Genomic DNA, 21,774 nt, shown 5'->3' on the forward strand with positions numbered 1-21,774 from the left:
TTCTCTGCATCATTTCCATGTGGGATCAAGAAATGAAATGGACCAGAAAGATTTGAGTTGCTTGAAAGGCAAAATGGAGAGAACAAAATATCATGAACAACATGAGCTGTCTTCTAACTAGTTCTTTTTTTTTTTTTTCGTCAGCTAAGGCTAAAAGGAATTTTCTATTTAGGTCTGCGGCCAAGTCAGTAAGTTTGTCAACCTGCACCAAACTTGTTTGCTAATTTTGCAACACAGTGACTATTCAAACATTTCCAAAATGCTCCATTGTATAACTGTAAAGGTGGTTTAGGCTGGGCTCAAGAGAGGGGGATGCCGTCAACCGAGCAATTTCCTCAGCACACGTGGGTGTTGCCCTTCTCTTGGTCAGGGAGGTTTTTTCGAACAGAAAAGCAGGGCCTCTCCCAGGGGCCAGGGCTGGGCAGCCTTTTGAGGCCTCATATTTGACAGGGTCCCAAATTTAGACTTTTTGAATTTATCATCAAACAAGACTATTCATTAAGTCACTTGTATTATATTTGTGTTGAGGTGTTATTTTGTGAAATAGGGTCATTGAAAAATGTATGACAATTTAGAAACCCCGTTGAGGATTTTTTAAAAATTTAAAAAGTATATTTGGAGCCTCAAAAAATAGAAGTGGCCTAAGCTTCCATAGATATCTGAGAGCCTCTGCTGAAGGGGAATTAGAAAATTATTCATCTTTATTTCTATGTTTACAATTAATTTGGTATATGGCTTTTGGGGGTCATATTCATATTTTTCTTGTAGTCCTTATTTCTTTTTCTGTAAATTGAGATTAATAATTTCATAACCATGAAGAGAGAGACCTACAGCACACCTATGCTTCCCTCACTCTGCAGGAAGGACCTACGTGCTCAGGTCACCTCTAAGATAACATGAATTCTGCTATTTGAATGATTTACGAAGATTTCTGCAACATTTCTGTATGGCTTTTCTTCTTTTTCTTTTTTGCATGTATTCATACTAAGAGAGATAAGATGAAGAATTTGGAGGGCCAAAGAGTGACATCAAAAAAGATCACAAATGCTCTTCATCACTCTAAGCCTGAAACCCAAAAGCCAGAGAGTAAATCCTATGTTAAAAAGAAGTAATCAAAATCTTGTTTCTAACCGCAGCTGTGCTAGTGTTTTCCAGTTCTAGGAGTGATTTGGTCAGACAGACGTTTACCTATAATACTATAAAAAAAAAAAAAGAAAAGTTGGATTAATGCACATTTTGTCCGTATTTGGAAGCACTAATATTGACTGTTGGATAAGAACAGACCTATAATCTTGGAAACTGATCTACTTTATCAGATTTTGAGTTTACAAATCTAAAGCCTGGAAATGATAAAATTCTCTTCTTGGAAATTAAGACATCATAAAGACACAGAAAACTTAAAAAGAAACAGAAGCAAGGAAAAAGGTAGGTGACCTAAAGGGAAATTGAAGTAAGAGCAAAGAAAAGTAAGTGAGTACAGATAGAAAGGCAATACAATATTATTAAAAATTAGGTCATTTTGTTTCTTAGTTGTTACTGTTTCTACCCATCTTCTTCCAATTTGACTATAACCACATTGTATGTCCAAGTATTATTTTGTCCCATGACTAAAATTAGAAATTTGGGTACAGTCCTGATGAGAACAAGAAGTTACCTTTCCCAGTGTCATTGAAAAATGCCATGAGGATCTGGCTACGGGATTGTTTTTTTAATTGTTGACCAATTTTAACTTTATCCAGCTGGAAATTTCCCTTCGAAGAAATCGATGAAGGTAGAAATTTGAAACAAGATGAGCAATGCTTTTAAGTATGGGCAAGAAAAAAAACCTGATTCAATGCATGGATGTGATCTGAATCAGTTTATTTTGAGTCAGCAATTTTGTACTTTTAAGAGATAACATATTGGGATATACATTCTAGGACCTTCTCTGTACTATTTGAAAATAATAGCTACAGATTAATGGGAGGGGTCCTGAAATGGGTGAGTTACCACCATATATTCTCCTTCTCTATGTAAAGAAATATGAAGATTTTATTGCAAGTTTCTTATTTCTCATAGAATGATCACATAAAATTCACAGCATGTGTTGTGAGCTAGTGAAAGTGATAAATGGAAACAGTAGTACAAGAAAGAGTCAAACTACCACTGACCCCACTTTAAATCCTTTCCATCTGCCTTCTGTTCTGCCATGATTCTCAGACAGGCAAATATCACCAAAGTCCAGCCATCAGTCAACCTCCTCCGCATCCTCCTTGCCCCTATCTCTAGCTCCACCCTGTCATCCCATCTTATTCCCTTCCCTGCTGATTCTGTGATTTTCTTCAGAAGCTTTCAAGAGATTCTGATCACAAAAATCTGAGTCCCAAGATTTAACGCCTTTTACAGCCTGGACTATTCCGTTCTATTCTGTTTTGCTCTGAAAAGTCTCTGCTGCAGCCAGACTACTTTTCACTGTTGCCAGAATATGCTTTTATCATGTCTACAATTTGCATCCAGGATGTCTCTCCCTTTCCTCTCTACTCGTTGGAATCTCACCTGGACTTTAAGGTCCTCTTCTAGGTCCTTAGGCTCCCTGAAGTCATCTTGGATGGCCTCAGCCCCTGGGGACTTTTCATCTTCTGGAATCCTATGGCGTATGGTGCAATTCTGCTAATATTAATCATGTTATAATTTGGGAAGCCAGGTATCCCTTTAAGTGGACATATTTTACCGCCTGCAAACTACCCCCCTACCCTGACCAAGTTTCATATACCTGTTGTTGGTGGCACTTATATGAATTCCTTATGTGAAGGACTTGCTTCATTATTCACTACCCACATATTTTTCATTTTATTCATTTCATTTTCATTTTATTCATTTTTAAAAATTCTGTACATATTCTGGTGCATTACCTCTTTGTACAGTGATGCTTGAACCAAATCAGAACGTAACAGAATATATAGCATTTGCACTTTTAAAAAATCAAGAGAGAATGATCTATTACCAAATATATATATGAAATCACATTATGATATGATTTTAAGAAATGTTCAGGACATGAAACTATAATGTTTAAGTCTGTATTTTCCTTTTGAAAGGAAAGTTACCGTGAGTTTTGTCAAGACCAGACCATACATTTCTTCATTAATTTTTGCATGTCTAAACATGCCAAATAACTAGGGGAAAAATAGTTAAATAACAAAAAAGTTCCTAAGTCATTTTAATTCAGCCAACTTTTGTCAAATTAGTTTTTGTATGTGTGTATTTGATTTTTGAGTCAATGTTAGGAAAGTTCTGTGATAAGAATTTTGCAATTAGAGTAGGTTCTAAAGAAATATGAAAAGACCCTTCATAGAAGTCTCTTATGTGTACATTTAATTTTAATCCAACACGCTAATTTGCTATAATTATTTAGTGAACTTGAAGATCAGAATTATATGGAAGCCAAAGCTTAAAATTTTAAGAGAAGTAAAGCTGTAGGTGTTTATGCATTTATCTCCACCCTATTTTATAGGAAGATATAGTATGAAATGGATTTCCACTATTAAATGGACTTTTACTAGAATACAAGTATTTCATTTTCTAACAGTTAGTGCAGGTTTTTGCTTTCTTAATTTTATACTCATCTGGTAACTTTGCAAACAGAAGGAAATCTTAAGTTGGAAAGATTATAATTAAATGATGGAAGTAATTTGAAAAGGAATATTCTTTAAATTTATCTGAAATTAAAATTAGTATATTTATTATCATTTTTCCCCTAGACCGTAATAACTTTTATCTGATAAGGGACAAAACTACAAGGTAACTCCGAAAAATAAAGAAGCAGCTAACTAAAAGACAAATGAATGTAAACATACCATGATAAAGTTAATAGACCAAATGGGCACATTTAAAATGGAAAAGAGAAATGGATAACTGGACGTTTTGTTTAATGTTTAATGTCTTGCATCAACTTAAGAATTTCCTACTCAAAGAACAATGTTTAGTCGGGTTTTTTTTTAGAAATAGGTAATTGACACAACTGTTGCAATCTAGCATTCCTTCTGATTGGTTATCAGATAGTTTATCCACGTTATAAATATTAAAAAGGCAAAGAGCCCTTAATTCTGGATTGATTTTTTAATATGTTTTTCTCACCTCACTTTCAGAATGTCTGCTTTATATATTTTCATAACAGAATGAATTATTTGCCAACATATTTGAACTCTTCCTCTAATATGTGGAAAGCCAAGTAGATTTTTTTGAAAGGGAGAAAATGTCTGTTTAGAAATTCTTTAAAAACTCCAAATAGTGTTTTGCTTACTCAGCACACTGCCTTTGAAATGGTAGCAGAGGCTGACAGGGCTTATGATTTCCAACCTCACAGCACCTTGAGTAACTTGGTGCTGTTGGGAGTGTCTGTTATTCTATAACATTTCCTCTGAATAATATCGACAATTCTAAAGAAAATAACTTTTGCTACTCAATTAATATTTTCTATGCATTCTGATTACAATATTCATTAAGCAGTCTGACTCAGTTATTCTGGTATTATTTTACTTTTACTTAAGTTCATAAACCTGTTGAAAAATTAACATTTTGAGATTTATCAGTCAACCAACCTATAGAATCTTGATACAGAATGACACCAATCAAGAAAAAACTTTCAGTTAGTGAGTATTTTGTTGCATAAAAGCCAAAATTCTAAAAGCAAATAGAAATTGGTGTAACTGATGTTTAATCCAAATGTACAACAGTAAACTGATTTAGCTTCTCTTTTTTTTAAGAGCTGACGCAAGTTGGACGGAGGGAGGTGTTGGGGTGAGGTGGTGGTGGTGATTGGCTTGTCTAGTTCACTCCCACTGGTCTTTAAATCATTGTCTAGATCCCCAAAGGTTCACATAAGTCACCTCTGCAACAGGGGTCTGCCATTCCAAACAATTCCGGAAAGATTGCACAGGACTGGATAAATAATTAAGGTAAAGCTGTTTTTACATGAGAATTTGCAGTGTTAAAATAATGCTTCCTTTCTTCTTTTTATAGTATTGATTATTTATTACAAATCAAAATGTTTGAAAATACTACTTGGGTAACTTTTTTTTTTCTCATTAAAAAAAGATCAATTCAATATAATGTCAGACATTGAAATTATTTACCCAGATCCTGATTGCAGTTTTCTTTTGCAGATAATTTTAGGTGGATAATAGAAAAGGGAAACATTGCAAAACCAGCAGGTAACAAGTGTTTAGTTATTTACATTTCCTGGTTAATCACTCTGAGGAGCCAACTTAGTTTGTCTTAGGAAGATGTATAATGTTTGAGAAGTGCATTCTCAGTGTTATAACATTAAAGAGTTTCTTTATCTTGAAAGCAAAAACACCCACAAAAACTTAGTCTAATCAAAGAAGGAACATCACATCACTGCAGCAGATGTGAAAGGCTAAATGTTAGGGCTGCATCATTGTCAAATGAAAAACAAAAGTTGTGTCTTACCTTGTCTTCTTATGTAACCATTTTAGTGAAGGAGTATTTTTGCAGCAAATTTACTAGAAGAAACTGGGAGATTGAATAGAATACAAGCAAAGCTTTGGATTTGGAAGGACTGGAATCATTAAAAATTTGAGCTCTATTCCTCAAATTTATTAATCAGATGGGGAGAATTCTCAATGGATTTAAGTATCCTTGTATTTTGAGCTTCTTACAGAATGTATGGTGATTATTTTAATTAAATGCACAGGCGATAACAAAACTGAGTGTTTTATAACTCAGTGAAAAATATTTGAAATGATATATATCATATTCATGGGCAACTTGTTGGATGAAAGAATTTTTATTTTTGACGAACTAAAGAAATTTAGGTATGTTTCCTGTAAAAGATGGCCATTTATTTTACAGGCCAAGATCTTCTATTTGTTCAGATTTATATTTAGATAATGTTTTGCGATTTTCTGGAAAGTCTTTATATTTATACTCCTAGGAAGTATATCAGTAACTTTTAAGTACTGAGAAATGTAGTTTTGAGAGCTAAACTGTTGAGTTTTCTTTAACCATGTTATACAGTGTGCTTTATGGGTTATTGAAGCTATTATTTTTAATACATGAGTTACTTTAAAGAAAGTAAAAAAATTTATTTTCAGAAGAAAAAAAGTAACTCTAGGGGTGGTCCAGTATCTATTATATAGAATGTAGACATTTTGGAACTTAGTGTATGCATAATTTATGACAGATTATTAAACATCATTTATTAACATGGATAGCATAAACAGTTCACTACCTTAATTTCATATATGCTACATATTGCTGTTCATTTCTGGAAACAAACTATTGTTTGGGAAAATAGGAACTAAAATTTATGCAGGAATTTCAGATATTTCTTAACATTTAAGATGACTACAGAATCTATGTCTTTTTCTAAGAGCAGAGCTAGAAAATTTGTAAGCAAAATAATGTATTCAGATTTTATGAATAATCCTTTATACCTCATCAAAGGGCTGCTTTAATTCTTATATTAGCAAGCATGTAATATTCTTAGCAAAGGGACAAGACCTCAGCATAAGGTTATTTCTTTTAACTTTTCCAGTTCTCCCTTGATATTATCTCTAAGCTATGTCTAAGTAGAGGAAGGGAATGAAAAATGCTAAAATATTATCACCAGCAATAGGAAGTAGTCAAGTGAATATGGTCCTGCTATTATTGGCAGTTTCTTTTCTAAGACGTACATCAGACTGAATGACAGTGAATGCTTTTATGGAAGCTAATTTCTGTGAGAAATCATGCCGTAGGCTAATAAGCCATCTGAATATCAATGTGTGACTAGAATGGCATTGTTGGGGAAATTGTTTTAGAGAATTTCACATAAAGGTAATATTAGGTTTATTTCATTGTCAAACCTATGTTCATTTATCTAAGATATATTTTGGATGTGGATTTAAATCAGTTCCTCAGATGCAAGATAATGTGGCTTTTAGAAGCTGCAGGACCAGCTACTTCCTGCACACTCAACCAAAGTGTAAAATCTGCCACCGAAACCTAAATTTCAGAGTAGATTCATCAGAACTGGGTTGGCATGAAAGACAAAACAAATAGCGATGGTGGGAAATGCTAGCTCCTTTTTCACTTTCATTTATCAGGTAAAATAAATGCTTATAAATAATGTTACAAAGAAATGTTATACATAATGTTTAATAACTAGAAATTGGATACAAGGAATCAGCTATTTAGGACATCTGGCTGGCTTAATAAATATGATGAAAAAAAGTCTTCCAAATGGTGATAGTGTGCTAAATACTTTTGTTTCAAGTTTTGATTTTGCACCTTCATGAATGAGTGAAGTAAAATGGCAATGCAGAAGACCACTGCACCGGACTATCCAGTCTGTTTCCGCAGAATCTCCTTTGCAGAGAAACTTAACTTCATTAGCTAGAAAGGCTAGACTACCAAAAGTTCTGTCAAACCAAATCTGATTTCTCTTTTAGAAGAATTTTGAACATTCTTTGTCTAACAAAGCTGTTCTTTCTCTTGGGAACCAGAAGGAAACATTTCTATTTCACTTTGAAATATTAACCTATAAAGCTATAACAAGATTGTGTACTTGTATCTATAAAGGAGATCATATAAAGTTGCCTTGGTCTTATGAGAATGTATCACCAGGCACTGTGCTAGATGATGGGAATATGTATATATAGTCTACAAACCTGGCCCTGTTCCCACCTTCATGAAATTTTTTACCTATTGGAGGAGACAGTTATTTATCAAATAATCATACAACTAAAAATGTAAGTGCAAACTGTAATAATTATTGTGAGGGAGAGGAGACCATACTCCATGGAGACATCCATACTCTAGATGTCGGGCCTCTCTGACCATGTGGCATTTAAAGATTTTCAGGTTCTTTTAGTTAACTTTGGGAGACACTTGGGGTAAGAATGCAGGGAATGGCATTCCAGGCAGAGGGAACAGCATGTTAAAAGTCCTGAGGTGGCAATGAAGAAATGAAAGAAGTCCAGTGTATCTAGTGAGTAAGGGGGGATGTGATTCAATACAGGACTAAAGAGCTCTGTCTGGATTAAACTATGTAGAGCCTTACAGCTTATTAGGAAATTTGACTTTATTCTGAGAAGTGTTGAGAAAAATCATTTTGGGGCCTTTAGTAGGTAGTCATTTGGAATACCATAATGGTCATGGAGAGAGAAGTAAATGAATTTTAAATAAATGTTGCAAGAAGGATTGATAGGGCTTGGTGATCATTGAACAGGGGAGGGGGGGTTCAGGACAGAGAATTGGAGGTGTCAATAGTGACAGCCAGATTCCACTTATGAGCACCTCTTATGAGGTGCCATGTACTGAGATGGGGAGCAGCAGAAGAATCTATGGCTATGAAAACTATATTATATTATATTATATTATATTATATTATATTATATTATACTATACTATATTATATTATATTATATTATATTATACTATACTATATTATACTATATTATATTATATTATATTATATTATATTATATTATACTATACTATATTATATTATATTATATTATATTATACTATACTATACTATATTATATTATATTATATTATATTATACTATACTATATTATACTATATTATATTATATTATATTATATTATATTATACTATACTATATTATATTATATTATACTATACTATATTATACTATATTATATTATATTATATTATACTATATTATATTATATTATACTATACTATATTATATTATATTATATTATATTATACTATATTATACTATATTATATTATATTATATTATATTATATTATACTATACTATACTATATTATATTATATTATATTATATTATATTATACTATACTATACTATACTATATTATATTATATTATATTATGTTATATTATATTATATTATATTTATTATTATATTGTACTATGTTATATTACTATATTTTTCAATCACAGCGTTTGCCAACATCATTCTTTTCTAGCCTCCCCAGGCAGTGATTCACTGATTTGTTCAAAACGTATTTACTCAGAGAGAAAAGTAAAAGTTATAATATAATAGTTGTTCAAACATCTGTTTTCTATACTAAACAGAATTCATCAGGTGCAGGGATTCTGTCTTATCCATGCTCTGTCTTTCATAGTTTCTGGCTCCTATTCAATTCTCAGTATTTGTTGAATAAATAAATACCATCTTTAAAATACCTCCATATTGATTAAACATGTGATTAAGTTTTAGCAATTATGCTGTCGTCTAAATGCTTCAAAGGAAGTACTTTGTGTTGCAGGCAAATGACTCAGAGTATCTAGTTTCTCATCATGTTCTAATTCTTTTAAAACTGTGCTTTTAGCTATTGTTCCCTTAAAATAGGTAATAGAATTTTCAGAGCTAAAGACACGAGCTATGAAAATGTGTTCCAACTTTTGTGAGATGTCCCTTGACTGGGACCAATATTAGGTTTGGGGGCCAAGATCTTAAACTACTATTTCATACTTCATGGGCTCTATCTTACCATCTTCAAAAGAGAATGAAATAAATGTTTTATATACGGTGAAAATAGTATAAGATTAGGTCTCAATTTTCTTATTTGTGAAGGAGTACCTACCTTGCTTACAATGTTGGTGAGAGTTCGAGGACTGTAAGGTCCTCTAACTGCTTATGGTAAATTATATGCGTGTGTGGATATTCATATGAAATACTATACACATTTGCATGCAGATGTAGGCAGTAATTAAATTCTGATGATTGGGAGAGGGAAGAGGGATTTAAATTTATTGAGGGCTTACTACAAACCAAACTTTGCCATGCATAATATCATTTAAACCCTCACACTGCTTTATTCTCATTTTGCACATGGGATGACAGAAAGTCAGAAGTCAGTTAATTTGGTCAGGACTTACAACCAGTTCTATTTCTCACCAAAGCCAGATTTTCTGTTCCCTGTCTGGGCTTTAGTTCTCTGTAGTAGAGACAGCAGCACAGAGGTGGTGTAGCATAGAGGATGCTTAACCCCTCTGGACTTTCATTACCTCATCTGTAACATGGGAATAAGAACAAAAATAGTACCTACCTCAGTAGGATGCTGTGAGAATTAAATGAGTTGATAGATGTGAAGCCCTTGTAATAATGTCTGGCATGTAGTAAGTACCATAAGAGTGTTTGACATTTTCTCTTTTGTTTTTAATCCTGGGATTAACATTGCTTAATGTGAATGAAATTAATGAGGTTCCTATGAATAAGTACAGTGTGAAATAGACTTTAGCTGAAGTCCCCAGGACTGCTGACATATATACTCCTGTAATCCCCCAAAGGGATTGACCAAGCAAATCGTGGCATGCAGGAGGGGGAGATCATTCCAGGCACAGTGACCTGAATGTGCAAATGGCCTGAGGTGGTAGAGAACTTGGGAAGTCCCTGAAATGGAAAGGAGGCCAGAGTAGCTAGTACAGCGAGGTGGGGAGAGTGTGGAAGGAATGAAGCCAGAAGTGGAGGGACCATGTGGAACCTTGTGGGCGTGCTGAGAATCTTAGACTTTATCCTAAGAGTAAAGTGAAGACAGTAGAAGGTTTTATGCAAATAAATGACATGATCTAAGTTTTGTTTTTAAAAGATCACTCTGGATGTTGTGTGGAAAATGAATGAGGAGGGAGAAGGTAGGCAAGAAAGGACTCAAGGCATCAGTTAAAATTGTTGCAATTGACAATGTAAGAAATGATGGTTGCTTGGACAAGATGGTGTAAGAAAGGGAAAGAAGTAGCCTAATTTGAGAAATTGTTTGTAAAACCAACTAGGGCTTCCCTGGTGGCGCAGTGGTTGAGAATCCGCCTGCCAATTCAGGGAACAAGGGTTCAAGCCCTGGTCTGGGAAGATCCCACATGCCGCGGAGCAACTGGGCCCGTGAGCCACAACTAGTGAACCTGCACGTCTGGAGCCTGTGCTCCGCAACAAGAGAGGCCGCGATAGTGAGAGGCACGCACACCGCGATGAAGAGTGACCCCCGTGCGCCGCAACTAGAGAAAGTCCTCGCACAGAAACGAAGACCCAACACAGCCAAAAAAAAAAAAAAAAAAAAAAAAAAAAAATCAACTAGACTTTGGAAAAGGCTGCATGTAAGGGATAAAAAAAATTATAATAGAAGACTGATATTTCTGATTTGAGGAGCTGGATAAATGGTGACAACATTCTTTGGAGAGGAAATATTGGAAGAAGGGGAGCTGTCACAGGTTAGATTTTTAGACACATTGAATTTAAACTACCTTTGAGATATTCAAGTGTATATCTGGACACTTGGAACTGGAGATCACAGTACAGGCCTGGGCCAAAGCTGTGACTTGAGGAGTCCTTGGTTTATGAAGCTTTGAGAGTAGATTAAAATAGGGGGGCTTATGACCTACCTTTGAGGGATTCAAAGAATGAAACTTCAAACAAAATGGTACTTCTTAAGAAAACAAAACCACAAAAGTTCTGTAAAATAATAGCAGTGTCAAAAACAAATGGAAGTTTTAAGAATTCCTAGAAGCCAGGAAGCAGATAGCACTGGAAAACCTGTGAAAGAGAAAAGGAACCGGGATAAACCAGGTAAATGGGTTTTTCCAGAAGGACCCCAGTAGCGTTTCCAAGTTAAGTCAATATATACAAAGAGGAGGCGTGAATCACCAATAACCAATGACCAGGTGTTCACCAGGGAACCTTGGTTTGGACTCTTGGTCTGTTTGGGCTGCCTCTTTTGCCCAAAGGATAAGGCTGTAATCTAGTCTGAAAGAGAGCCTGAGAATGGACTCTATAATAAATATCAGGGCCTCCACAGCAGGCAAAAAGGGATAACAAGCAGGAATGTAAGCCCCACCAAAAGGGGAAAATACATCACTGTGTTTTTCTTCCAGAGGCACCTCGCCTACAGTGCCAGCTGTGTCTGTGAGTAGGGTCCTGCAGGTGCTCTGTACACAGACCGGGTGCATAGACGCCACTTACCCAGGACCCACAAGAGAGCAACCCATCAGTGTAATGAGCCTGCAAGATTTCAGAGAAACCCCAAGGACTAGCTTTCTAAGTTAACCATTATATTCTTCATTCACAAATATGAACAGACAACCTAGGATCGCTAAGAGTTTAAGGAAAACCAGGCATATGGAAGAGAAGAGGCCAAGATTAACCAACAGAGTAACTCCAGAATAAAAGGCATAATTTAGGGGACAAAAAGAGCTTTTGGAAACTTCTAATCAATAGCCTTAGAAAGGATTGAGTAAATACTGCATCTGTAAAACAAACAAAAAAAGATGTTATGAAAAGAGAGGAAGAGACTGAACAGATTCTCAGAAATTAAAAACATGAGTGTGAAAAATAATTAGTGAGCAGGTTGAAAAGTAAAATGGGTACAGCTTAAAAGTAAACAATGTTTTTCTACTCTACTCTTAATACTTTCTTCTGATACCAAAAGTATGGGTTTTTCTCACACTGACAAATTCTCCCACACCAGCTGGGAGTCCTACAATTCAGTCAGTTCTGACACTATTTCCTGGAATCAGCATCAGATCCCACAGGTTAAGGGCTCAGTCCCACAAGATTGCCTCCACTTCAGATGCAACGGCAAGTCCAGACCTCCTGTACTCCTGGCCAGCCGGCTATAAATCAGATTTAATAATTTTCTAGAATTGCTCACAGAACTCAGGAAAACAGTTTACTTACTAGATTACTGGTTTATTATAAAAGGATATAATTCAGGAACTGCCAGATGGCAGAGATGCATAGGACAAAGTATGAGGGGAAGGATCTCAGAGCTTTCATGCCCTTGCCTGGTGCGCTACCCTCCTAGCACCTCCATATGGTAACCAATCCAGAAGCTCTCCAAACCCCTTTAGTTAGGATTTTTTATGGATGCTTCATTAACTAAGCATGACTGATTAATTCACTGGCCATTAGTGAGTCCCCACCCACTCTCCACTTCCAGGAGGTTGGAAGTGGGGCTGAAAGCTCCAACTCTCTAATCACTTGGTTGGTTCCCCTGGCAACCAGCGCCCCCATCCTTAGGGGCTTTACAAAAGTCACTTCATTAACGTAAACTCAGGTGTGGTTGAAAGGGTCTTGTTATGAATAAAAACAACAACAAAAACCCCTTTATCATTCCAGAGCTATTTCAGGAACTGGGGACAAAACCCAAATATTAATTTATTGTATTACATTTGGAGCTCTGTGCCAGGAATGAGTATGAAGATCAAATGTATATTTATTATTATATCACAATGTCACACAACTGAAGATCAAATTTGTTATTTTGGACATTGAGGAACTATCCCTGAACATTGAGTAATAAAGAGATGGGAAATAAAGAGAAAATCTTGGCAATAGAGATCAAGTGGTCCAATACATGACTAATACAAGTTTTAGAGGGAGGAAACAGATTTAAAATAGTAGAACATTTTCATGGTCAGAAGAAAGACACAAGTCTTTTCAATGAATGGGCTCTCCACGTGTGATGTAAGATGAATTTTTAAAACTACTCACATCTAGTTACATCCTGGAGAAATTTCAGATTGTGATAAGGATCCTAAAATCTTCCAGAAGAAAAAAAATCAAAGAAATGAGAATCTGACTCATCAGTGGAAGCTAGAAGTCAAGAGACAAATGTCTTCAACGTTATGAAGGAAAATGATTTTGAATCTAGAATACAAACAATCAAAAAAGTTTGAGGGCAAAGTAAAGACATTTTCCAACATGAAACAACTCAGAAATTCTGTTTACAAACATGGACCTATTGTGTGAAAAAAAGTTATTCAAGGCAGTATTTCAGCACAATGCAAAATGAATTGAAGAAAGGAGATGGCATGGCATTCAAGAAACATTGGCAGCTGAACAAGACCCAGAGGATGGAGGAGGAAGCCATTCAGAAAGTAAAAGAGCATGGATAATTTGCATTTAAAGTTTTAGTAATATAGGATTATATTTCCTTTATTATGTAGTCAAATATACCATAGGTTCTTTGGGCATACTATTTACACAATAATAACGTTGTAAATGCTGATTATTCATTTTTAGTGTTCAGAAACATCCATTAGATAAATTATGATTTGTTTTACAGAATAGGATGAAATTATTATTCATCTCAACATTGTAGAAGTATTTCATGAACTGAAACAATTAAGAGGGTGGGGGAAGGAATTAGGAGTATAGAAAGAAGTATGCTAATTTCCTTATCCTTCCTAAGTGTTAGTCTAGAGTTGATAAACCAAGTCAGAGAGGTTTTAGTGAATAGTTTAAATTTAGAATGACTAACTTTAAATGAAGAACTAAAAACAGTAACTGTCGTTAGTGATTGCTACTGGGAAATGAAACTGATACTGTGTGATGCTGAGAGAAGCCTTTGTACTCAGTTAATACAAGTTTCTCTTTTTTAACTGCATGTGTGTCTTACTTCTGTTCTCTCTAGTGCTTTTAAGATTTCTCTCTTCATCTTTGATGTTATACACTTACACTACCTCATATTAATGAATATATTCATTTTTCTTCCTCTTGCTTGAAGTACTGTGTGTTCTTTTAAATCCTGAGAACTACTACCTTTCTTTAGTTCCCAACAATTCTTTGCCATTATGTCCTTTTTGTCTCTCCCTAGTCTCATAATTTTCTCATATTAGAATAACTATTGGGGTATGTTTAACCTTCTTTTTCTCATTTTTCTTCCCCATGTGTCTTAACTTCTTTATATTTTTCTTTCTTTCTTTGTTATATAATTTGAGTGATTTCCACTGATCTATCTTCCAGTTTCATTACTCTTCCTTCAGCTGAGTTTTTTGTATGACTATATATTTTATTTTTAGAATTCTTTTTTTGGCTGTTTCTCAAAGTAGCCTGATTTTTTTTTTTTTACTGTGTTCTTAATCTGTGGATGTTATTTCTTATTTTGAATCTTTTATTACTTTTTATTATATTAATTTTAAAGCCCATTTTAAGTTACTTTGCAGTTTGTAGTCACTCGGGTATGAATCTTATTATTTCTTGTGACTGCTGACACTCCTAATGAGTTTCCATGTGTGATTTGTAACTTTTGTGATTTGGGGTGTGAACTCATGTGGAGTGTGAGTTGTCTTTCACAGATGTGCTGCTGCAGCGCTGGATTGTGGAGGCCTTCTCATGTGGCTGTTTCATATTTGTCAGGGGATTTGTGGATTCCATGAATTCTGGAGCGATCTCTATGTTAGTTTCTCTGCTCAGGATTTCCTTACCAAATGGGTAGTGCATGTTCCAGAACCACACATTCCAAGAGTAATAGTGTTTCTCCCGATATAACAATTCAACAAGAATTTCAATAGTAAAAATTTCAGAACGTTAACATTAATGGATTCATAGCATCTTTTTTTTTCTTTTTTAATTAATTTATTTATTTAATTTATTTATTTTTGGCTGCGTTGGGTCTTCCTTGCTGCGTGAGTGCTTTCTCCAGTTGCGGTGAGCGGGGGCTACTCTTCGTTGCGGTGCATGGGCTTCTCATTGTGGTGGCTTCTCTTGTTGCGGAGCACGGGCTCTAGGCGCGCGGGCTTCAGTAGTTGGGGCACGAGGACTCAGTAGTTGTAGCTTTTAGGCTCTAGAGCGCAGGCTCAGTAGTTGTGGCGCACGGGCTTCATTGCTCTGCGGCGTGTGGGAACTTCCCGGACCAGGGCTTGAACCCTTGTCCCCTATGTTGGCAGGCAGATTCTTAACCACTGTGCCACCAGGGAAGCCCTCATAGCATCTTTTAACACAGTGCCAGTCCACCCCTTTTCACTTTACAGTTGAGGAAAATGAGGTCAAATAAAGTTAAATAACTTGTGCTGAAATCCAATGAATTAAAGGCAGAGCAGAGCCTAAAAGCTGGACCCCTTTCTTGTTAAAGTGCATTTCAACTTTATATAGATGGTGACTCAGACTGATTCAAAGATAAACCTATACTTGCTTTTGTTACTATTCTTAACTTTGGCTTCATGATCCAAGTGCCTGGAAAGTGGCTCCCTGAGGCTGATCCTACCCTGTGTTGCATGTTATCAAGCATTTTTGGTGGTGTTAATTCTTTCATGCCCAATTAACAAATTAAAGCAGTAATTTTCTGTGTTACTGCTGGTAGAGACACTGGTAGATTCTGCCTTGGCAGATCTTCCTTTATCAACAGTTTACTATGGTTGCCCTTTTAAGTCATGCAATCTGCTTACAAATAACTAAAGCTTCTTAAAGACTGCTGTCATGTCTTAAGATTTTTTTTTCTTCCTACAGTGACTAGCAAAGCACCTGCCACACATAGGCATTCTATAAATACCTGCTGATTTGGCAATTTATTAAGAATTTTCCTTTTTCTCTTCCAATTTCTTTTTTTCTTTTTCTTCTTTTTTTGTATTGGGTAATGGAACCTTTGGGGACTTGTTTATGTGAAGTTTTCAGGAGTTTACTTCATTTTCATGATTTTACAGAGAAAATACACAAATAGGTGACTGGTGTTTATTTATCTAATTTAAAGTAAATTATAATGATTTATTTTGTGTTCTGTTTGCAGAACAGAGTGTTCTGAACATAACTCCAAGTAGAAGAGCCTCAAGCTGAAGGTACAGTATCTTGTTTACACTGAAGGAGCTTGTGTGTGGACAAGAAAGCGCTGACAGCTCAAATGGATCCCATGGAACTGAGCAATGTCAACATCGAACCTGATGATGAGAGCATCAGTGGAGAAAGTATTCAAGATAGCTACACCGGGATGGGAAATTTAGAAAAGGCAGCAATGAGCAGGTATGGGGTTAAAATGACCAGGTTCCATGGAAAAATAAGAGATGTTTATGGACATGGAAAACAAGGTTTTTGTTGGGAAAAATTGGATTCAGTACCTATTTGAGAGATAACAATGACTTTGAAGTTAACACATTAACTCTCTGATCCTGAAGTACACATTATTATATTATTATTGTATGTTAATCCTTTGTGTGATTAATTTAGAATTGCAGTTACAGTGTTCTTGTCTCTATTAATAATATAGAATAATTTAAATGATATTAGCCTATCACTTCTGTTACCTTTTGGACTATTCTCTCAGACTCCTCTTCCTCTGACTGCCCTGTAAGTGTTGCTAAATCTCCAGAGTTCTGCGGGGATTCTTCTCTGGCTAAAAGTGTCCTATGAGCAAGCTTATTCACAGCCATCAGGCTTCACCCACTGAACATATGCCATATCTTCCGCCTGTTCCACTTCTATTTCAACTCACAGATGTGTTTACTACACATCTCTACTGGATGACTCATGTGTCTGAATTGCCTCATTGATAAAGTCAAACTTGTAATGTCTAATATTGAACTACTGCCAGTCCCTTCAAAATCTGCCCCTCCTCGAGCAATCCCATCTTGGTGAAAGTCATCACTATCATTCAGGAACTCAATCAAAGTATGTTGGGTGTCAACTTTGACTCATCCTTTCCCCGAAACCGCACATCCAATGTTCAACTATATCTGGTTGGTTCTACCTCATTAATATTTCAAATCTACCCACCTGTCTGTACCTATTCTATTGCCATCTTACTGTAGGCCCTCATCATCTGTCACCTGTCTACTAGAACAGCCCTGATTTGTCTTCCTGTCTTATATTTTGCTCTCTTCCAACTAGCCCTTCACATCCCTTGCAAAAGTAATCTTTTACAATTGCAAATTGACTTATGTTCCATCCCTGGGTAAACCCTTTCAGTGGTTCCCCATTAGCTATAGGAGAAAGATTAGACTATACATACCTTGCTTGGCATATAAGGCCTTTCATGATCTGGCCCTCATCTAGCTCTCCTGTCCATCTCTTGCGCTGCTCCCTGTTGATACCCTCTTTTCTAGCCTTGTCGAGCCACTCAGAGCTCCTGTTCCTTCATTAACTCTGCTCTGTGTGCCTGGAATGACCTTTTTTTTAGTGTTACCCACTCACCTTCCCCTTTTTCTCTATTGACTGCACTCATCCTTCAAGACTCAGCTCAATGTTAGTTCTCCTGTGAAGCCTTCCCCCAGTTAGAAGTGCCCACCCCCTGCTTTGTGTAACCTCTCCCTGTCCAGATGTTCATGATGCCACTACAACATGTTAATGGTACTGCCTGGTACATTGTAGCTGCACAACTGTTATTTGATAAGTTTATTAATTTCTCACAAAATATTATATAACACAAATTATACATGACTTAAGACATTCGGAAGTGAATATTTGACCAAATCTCAGTCTGAAGTAGAGAATATTATCCTCAAACCAAGACGTCTTATTGCATTCACAACATCCAGGAAGGGTGTCGGGAGGAAGCACTGTTATTCCTCCAAGAAGCCAGCGCAGTAAACGTTAGTGTTGTCAGATGAGAGAGGCTGTGGAGATGCAAACATGATGCTTTCTAGTTAGGTGACTCTTGAGGAAGCACAATGTGGTAGAACCAGGGCTTTGGAATCTGCAGAGGAGTTACCTGACCTTGGAGAAGGTATTTATCTTCTTTGAGCTTCAGTGGAAAATGCAGAATGGCAAACCAACACCTACTTTGCTGAGGATTAAGTGAGTGCCTTTGAGATAGATGATACTCAGTAAACTTTTGTTTTTCCTCCTCCACTTCATCACCCTCAGGAAATTGATCAAATCTGAGGGCTCTTTTGTTTCTGAGAAGGATGCACACAGATGTGAGCCCTATGGAGGTGGCAGAGCTGAAGGGGACATGGTCCTAAGAACAGTCCTACAGAGTCATTCCATTTGGTCCTCTGAAAGCCATCATGGAAAGAGCAAGAATGCTTTTGTTAGCTCCAGATAATGTGTTCCGGAACACTTACAGTGACCTAGCTTGTAACTCCTGACTCAAGTGGGTCATCATTTTGCAATTGTATGATCACTTTAAAAAGATGGGTTTTGTTTATGTTCGGATAGATCTCTTGAATGTAAATTTAGAGGGAAGTTCAATATAATACATTTATTTGGAATCATTATACTTATGTTTTCAATATATGCTGGGTTTGGTATTAAATCATTGATGACACTGCGGACATTTCTCGTATATTTTATACAATCTTGGCATGTTTTGTGACTACAACTCATCTCATGCCAAAATAAGAACATGCAAATGCCTCAAAGGAGAAAGTCTATTTACTTTCACATTTAAAAATTTTAAAATTATTCATGGACTAAAGGATTCTAACTTATTGATTAAGGTTAAAATAGAACGTTGGACGTTCCAGAGTTTAAATCTAGATGACACTTGTTTTTATAATCATTAGGCCCATTTTGGGCTCCAGTTCGTCTTATTGTCTCCGTTTCCAACTATGAACATTATGTACCAGTCTCCACATAGCAAGTATATTAACTACGGACATTAAAATAAAGCACAAAAGGGAGGGGGAGTGCAGAAGTGCCGAGATGGAAGAAGACAGCATCTGAGGGCATTATACTTCCTTCCAGAAATAGGAGAAAAATGACAGGATATGTTCCTAACTTGTACACCATGAGGTTCAAGAAAATCCACTTCTTGAGTTTTAGAAAAGCACACAAAACTTTGTGATTTTGTCTGCTCGTTCTATCTACACCTTATATTGTTCTCTATTCTCAAAAAGTAACCTTGTTATCCCTCTTTCTCATAAGATATATTCAGAATTAGCTTCTAATATAAGAGATCATTTGTACAGATCTATAATAATTATTTTCCCCTTTTATATTTCTAAGGGTTATTTTAATAAAATACTCTCCAATCATTTTATTTTACTTTCTCATGCAAGAAATGCCCTAAAATTGTGATCTACCTAATTATAAAGCACTTTTAAGAAGCATACGTATTTGAGCATTTCCTGTAACAAAAAGAAAGCCTGTGTGATATCTTGCAGTGTCAAAATGCAATGGTGGCAGCTGAACTCATTAGTCAAGCCTTTCGGAAATGTGACTGGTACTAGATCCATATCCTCAAAACCTCTGGCATAGAGCTCCAGGAGCCGACCAGTACTGTCAGGGGATGTGCAGCTCCCAGCCTGTACCAAGTAGACCGCAGTCATAATGTTCCATGGATTGTGACATCTTAAAGTCCTGTTCTTTAATCCTGAATCTTAAAGTCCTCCCAACTCTTCTACTAATTCATTGGATTTCTTTAATGTTTTTCTTAGTTTCGTTCATTGTCTAACAATCCAAGTACATTTTCAGAGTAATTAAACTACACACACTCACACACAACCAAACACAACACAGAGCTACCATCCAACTCCTTTCCAGCAAGGGATATGTGTATAAAAAGACAGAGCCAAAAAAGAGGAAAATGCCAGCTACAGTGCCCTGCCCAGGGCTGCATGGCGCTGTGGGAGACCCTAGACCTGGGATCTGGTGGGGCTGGACACGCTACCTCACTCTTCTGAGCCATAGTCACTGCATATTTAGAGCAGAGACATGGAAGTTTCTCTCACAGAGACATTTGAGCATCAAGTGAGATGGGATCACAGTGCCAAGGCACTTAATAAATATTTACTGAATTAATAAGATCCTCTGATCATGGTGTATTAGCAGTTGAGAAAACTCAGTCGCTACTCTGTTCACTTTCTTTGGGAGGGCTCGAAATGGCAACAAAATTAGCTCTAATTATTCTCTCTCTTTTTTTTTTTTTTTTTTTTTGCATAGTCAATGTGGGAAGAAGAAATGTGGCTTAAAAAAGATCCCAACTAAAAAAATATTTTCTTCCTTCCTAACTTTCTCCCTCCCTCCCAAAGTATATTCATAAATGGGGCTCAGTCATTGGTCTGGAAGGAACACTAGTATGCGGAGGAGAAGAGAAAAAAAAGTCTTAAGTGTCTTGTTTTTCCTCTCCTAATTCAGTGACAGATCACCTGAAACATAAATATAATTCAGAGCATTTACTAGATGTTTTTACTGTCTTCTTTTCCTTTGTGTGTGTGTGTTCAGTCAATTTACTAATGAAGATGCTGAAAGTCAGAAATTTCTGACAAATGGATTTTTGGGGAAAAAGAAGCTGGCAGATTATGACGATGAACATGTAAGTGACTTTCTGCTTTCTGGCAGTAAACAGGACTTGAGGATGTCTGATCTACCTGGGTCTCTGTGCGAAAACAATGTGACTGAAATTTTCCAAGCCTTGATCAGCACATTCTCTGTTTATTCAGGCCCTTACTGGAATAAGGGCTTGTTTTTCCTGTTCGCCATATGGCTGCATAAATCATTTATGAAATTTATTTTTTTTTTGGAGAAATCGTTCTAACCCAAATGTAGTCTGCAATCCTACATGCTTTCCCTTCTTTATATTACTCAACCTGTATTTTTTATTTTTACTGAGACCCCTGCTTAAATCAAGTACTACATTCCACTGAAAATTACACACTTTTATTGAAGTTGAGTCATGACTTTTATTCACTGTGATTTTATCTTAATCTTCACTATTGGATGGTAGCTTCCTCCAGTAAAGATAACATAGGATAAGAGTAATCCAAAAAAAAGTTCGTCCTTTGGCAAATATTTGCTTATCACGCATCCGTTTCTCTTCAAGCATCCTGGAACCACCTCCTTTGGAATGTCTTCATTCAATCTGAGTAATGCCATCATGGGTAGTGGAATCCTGGGCCTGTCCTATGCCATGGCCAACACAGGGATCATCCTTTTTATGTAAGTGAATGGACATATCTACACTTGGTTCAAAGCCCGTGCATACCTGGTGCTCTTTCAATTAATCTGAAGTTTGATCTTTGTGAATAGGAATGATCTGAGAAAATATTAACATATTCTCTTCCTTTGAAATAAAACAGCAACGAAAAGTAATCAGAGCAGTCTAATCATCATACTTGCTCAACCAGCCATCCCTAACCAAATGGCAGAAAGTT

At 36.1% G+C, this 21,774-nt stretch overlaps 1 protein-coding gene across 5 annotated transcripts in view; it reads left to right on the forward strand.

Moving 5' to 3' along the window:
• SLC38A4 (solute carrier family 38 member 4) overlaps window positions 1–21,774 on the forward strand; it is a 69,816-nt gene that overhangs the window by 23,133 nt on the left and 24,909 nt on the right. For 3 of the 5 annotated variants that reach the window (XR_009009724.1, XM_007179233.2, XM_007179236.2), the window contains exons 1-4: window positions 4,849–4,937; window positions 16,476–16,705; window positions 20,846–20,936; window positions 21,444–21,559. Coding sequence is in view for 4 of the 5 variants with exons in the window: in XM_007179233.2 (XP_007179295.1) it covers window positions 16,587–16,705; window positions 20,846–20,936; window positions 21,444–21,559 (326 nt within the window). In the remaining variant the exon portion in view is untranslated. Of the gene's footprint in view, window positions 1–4,848; window positions 4,938–5,144; window positions 5,193–16,475; window positions 16,706–20,845; window positions 20,937–21,443; window positions 21,560–21,774 lie in introns of those variants that run through there. The other 2 variants (XM_007179234.3, XM_007179235.3) reach the window with 2 other exon arrangements.

Source organism: Balaenoptera acutorostrata, chromosome 11 (genome assembly GCF_949987535.1).
Source record: "Balaenoptera acutorostrata chromosome 11, mBalAcu1.1, whole genome shotgun sequence".
NCBI lineage: Eukaryota > Metazoa > Chordata > Mammalia > Artiodactyla > Balaenopteridae > Balaenoptera > Balaenoptera acutorostrata.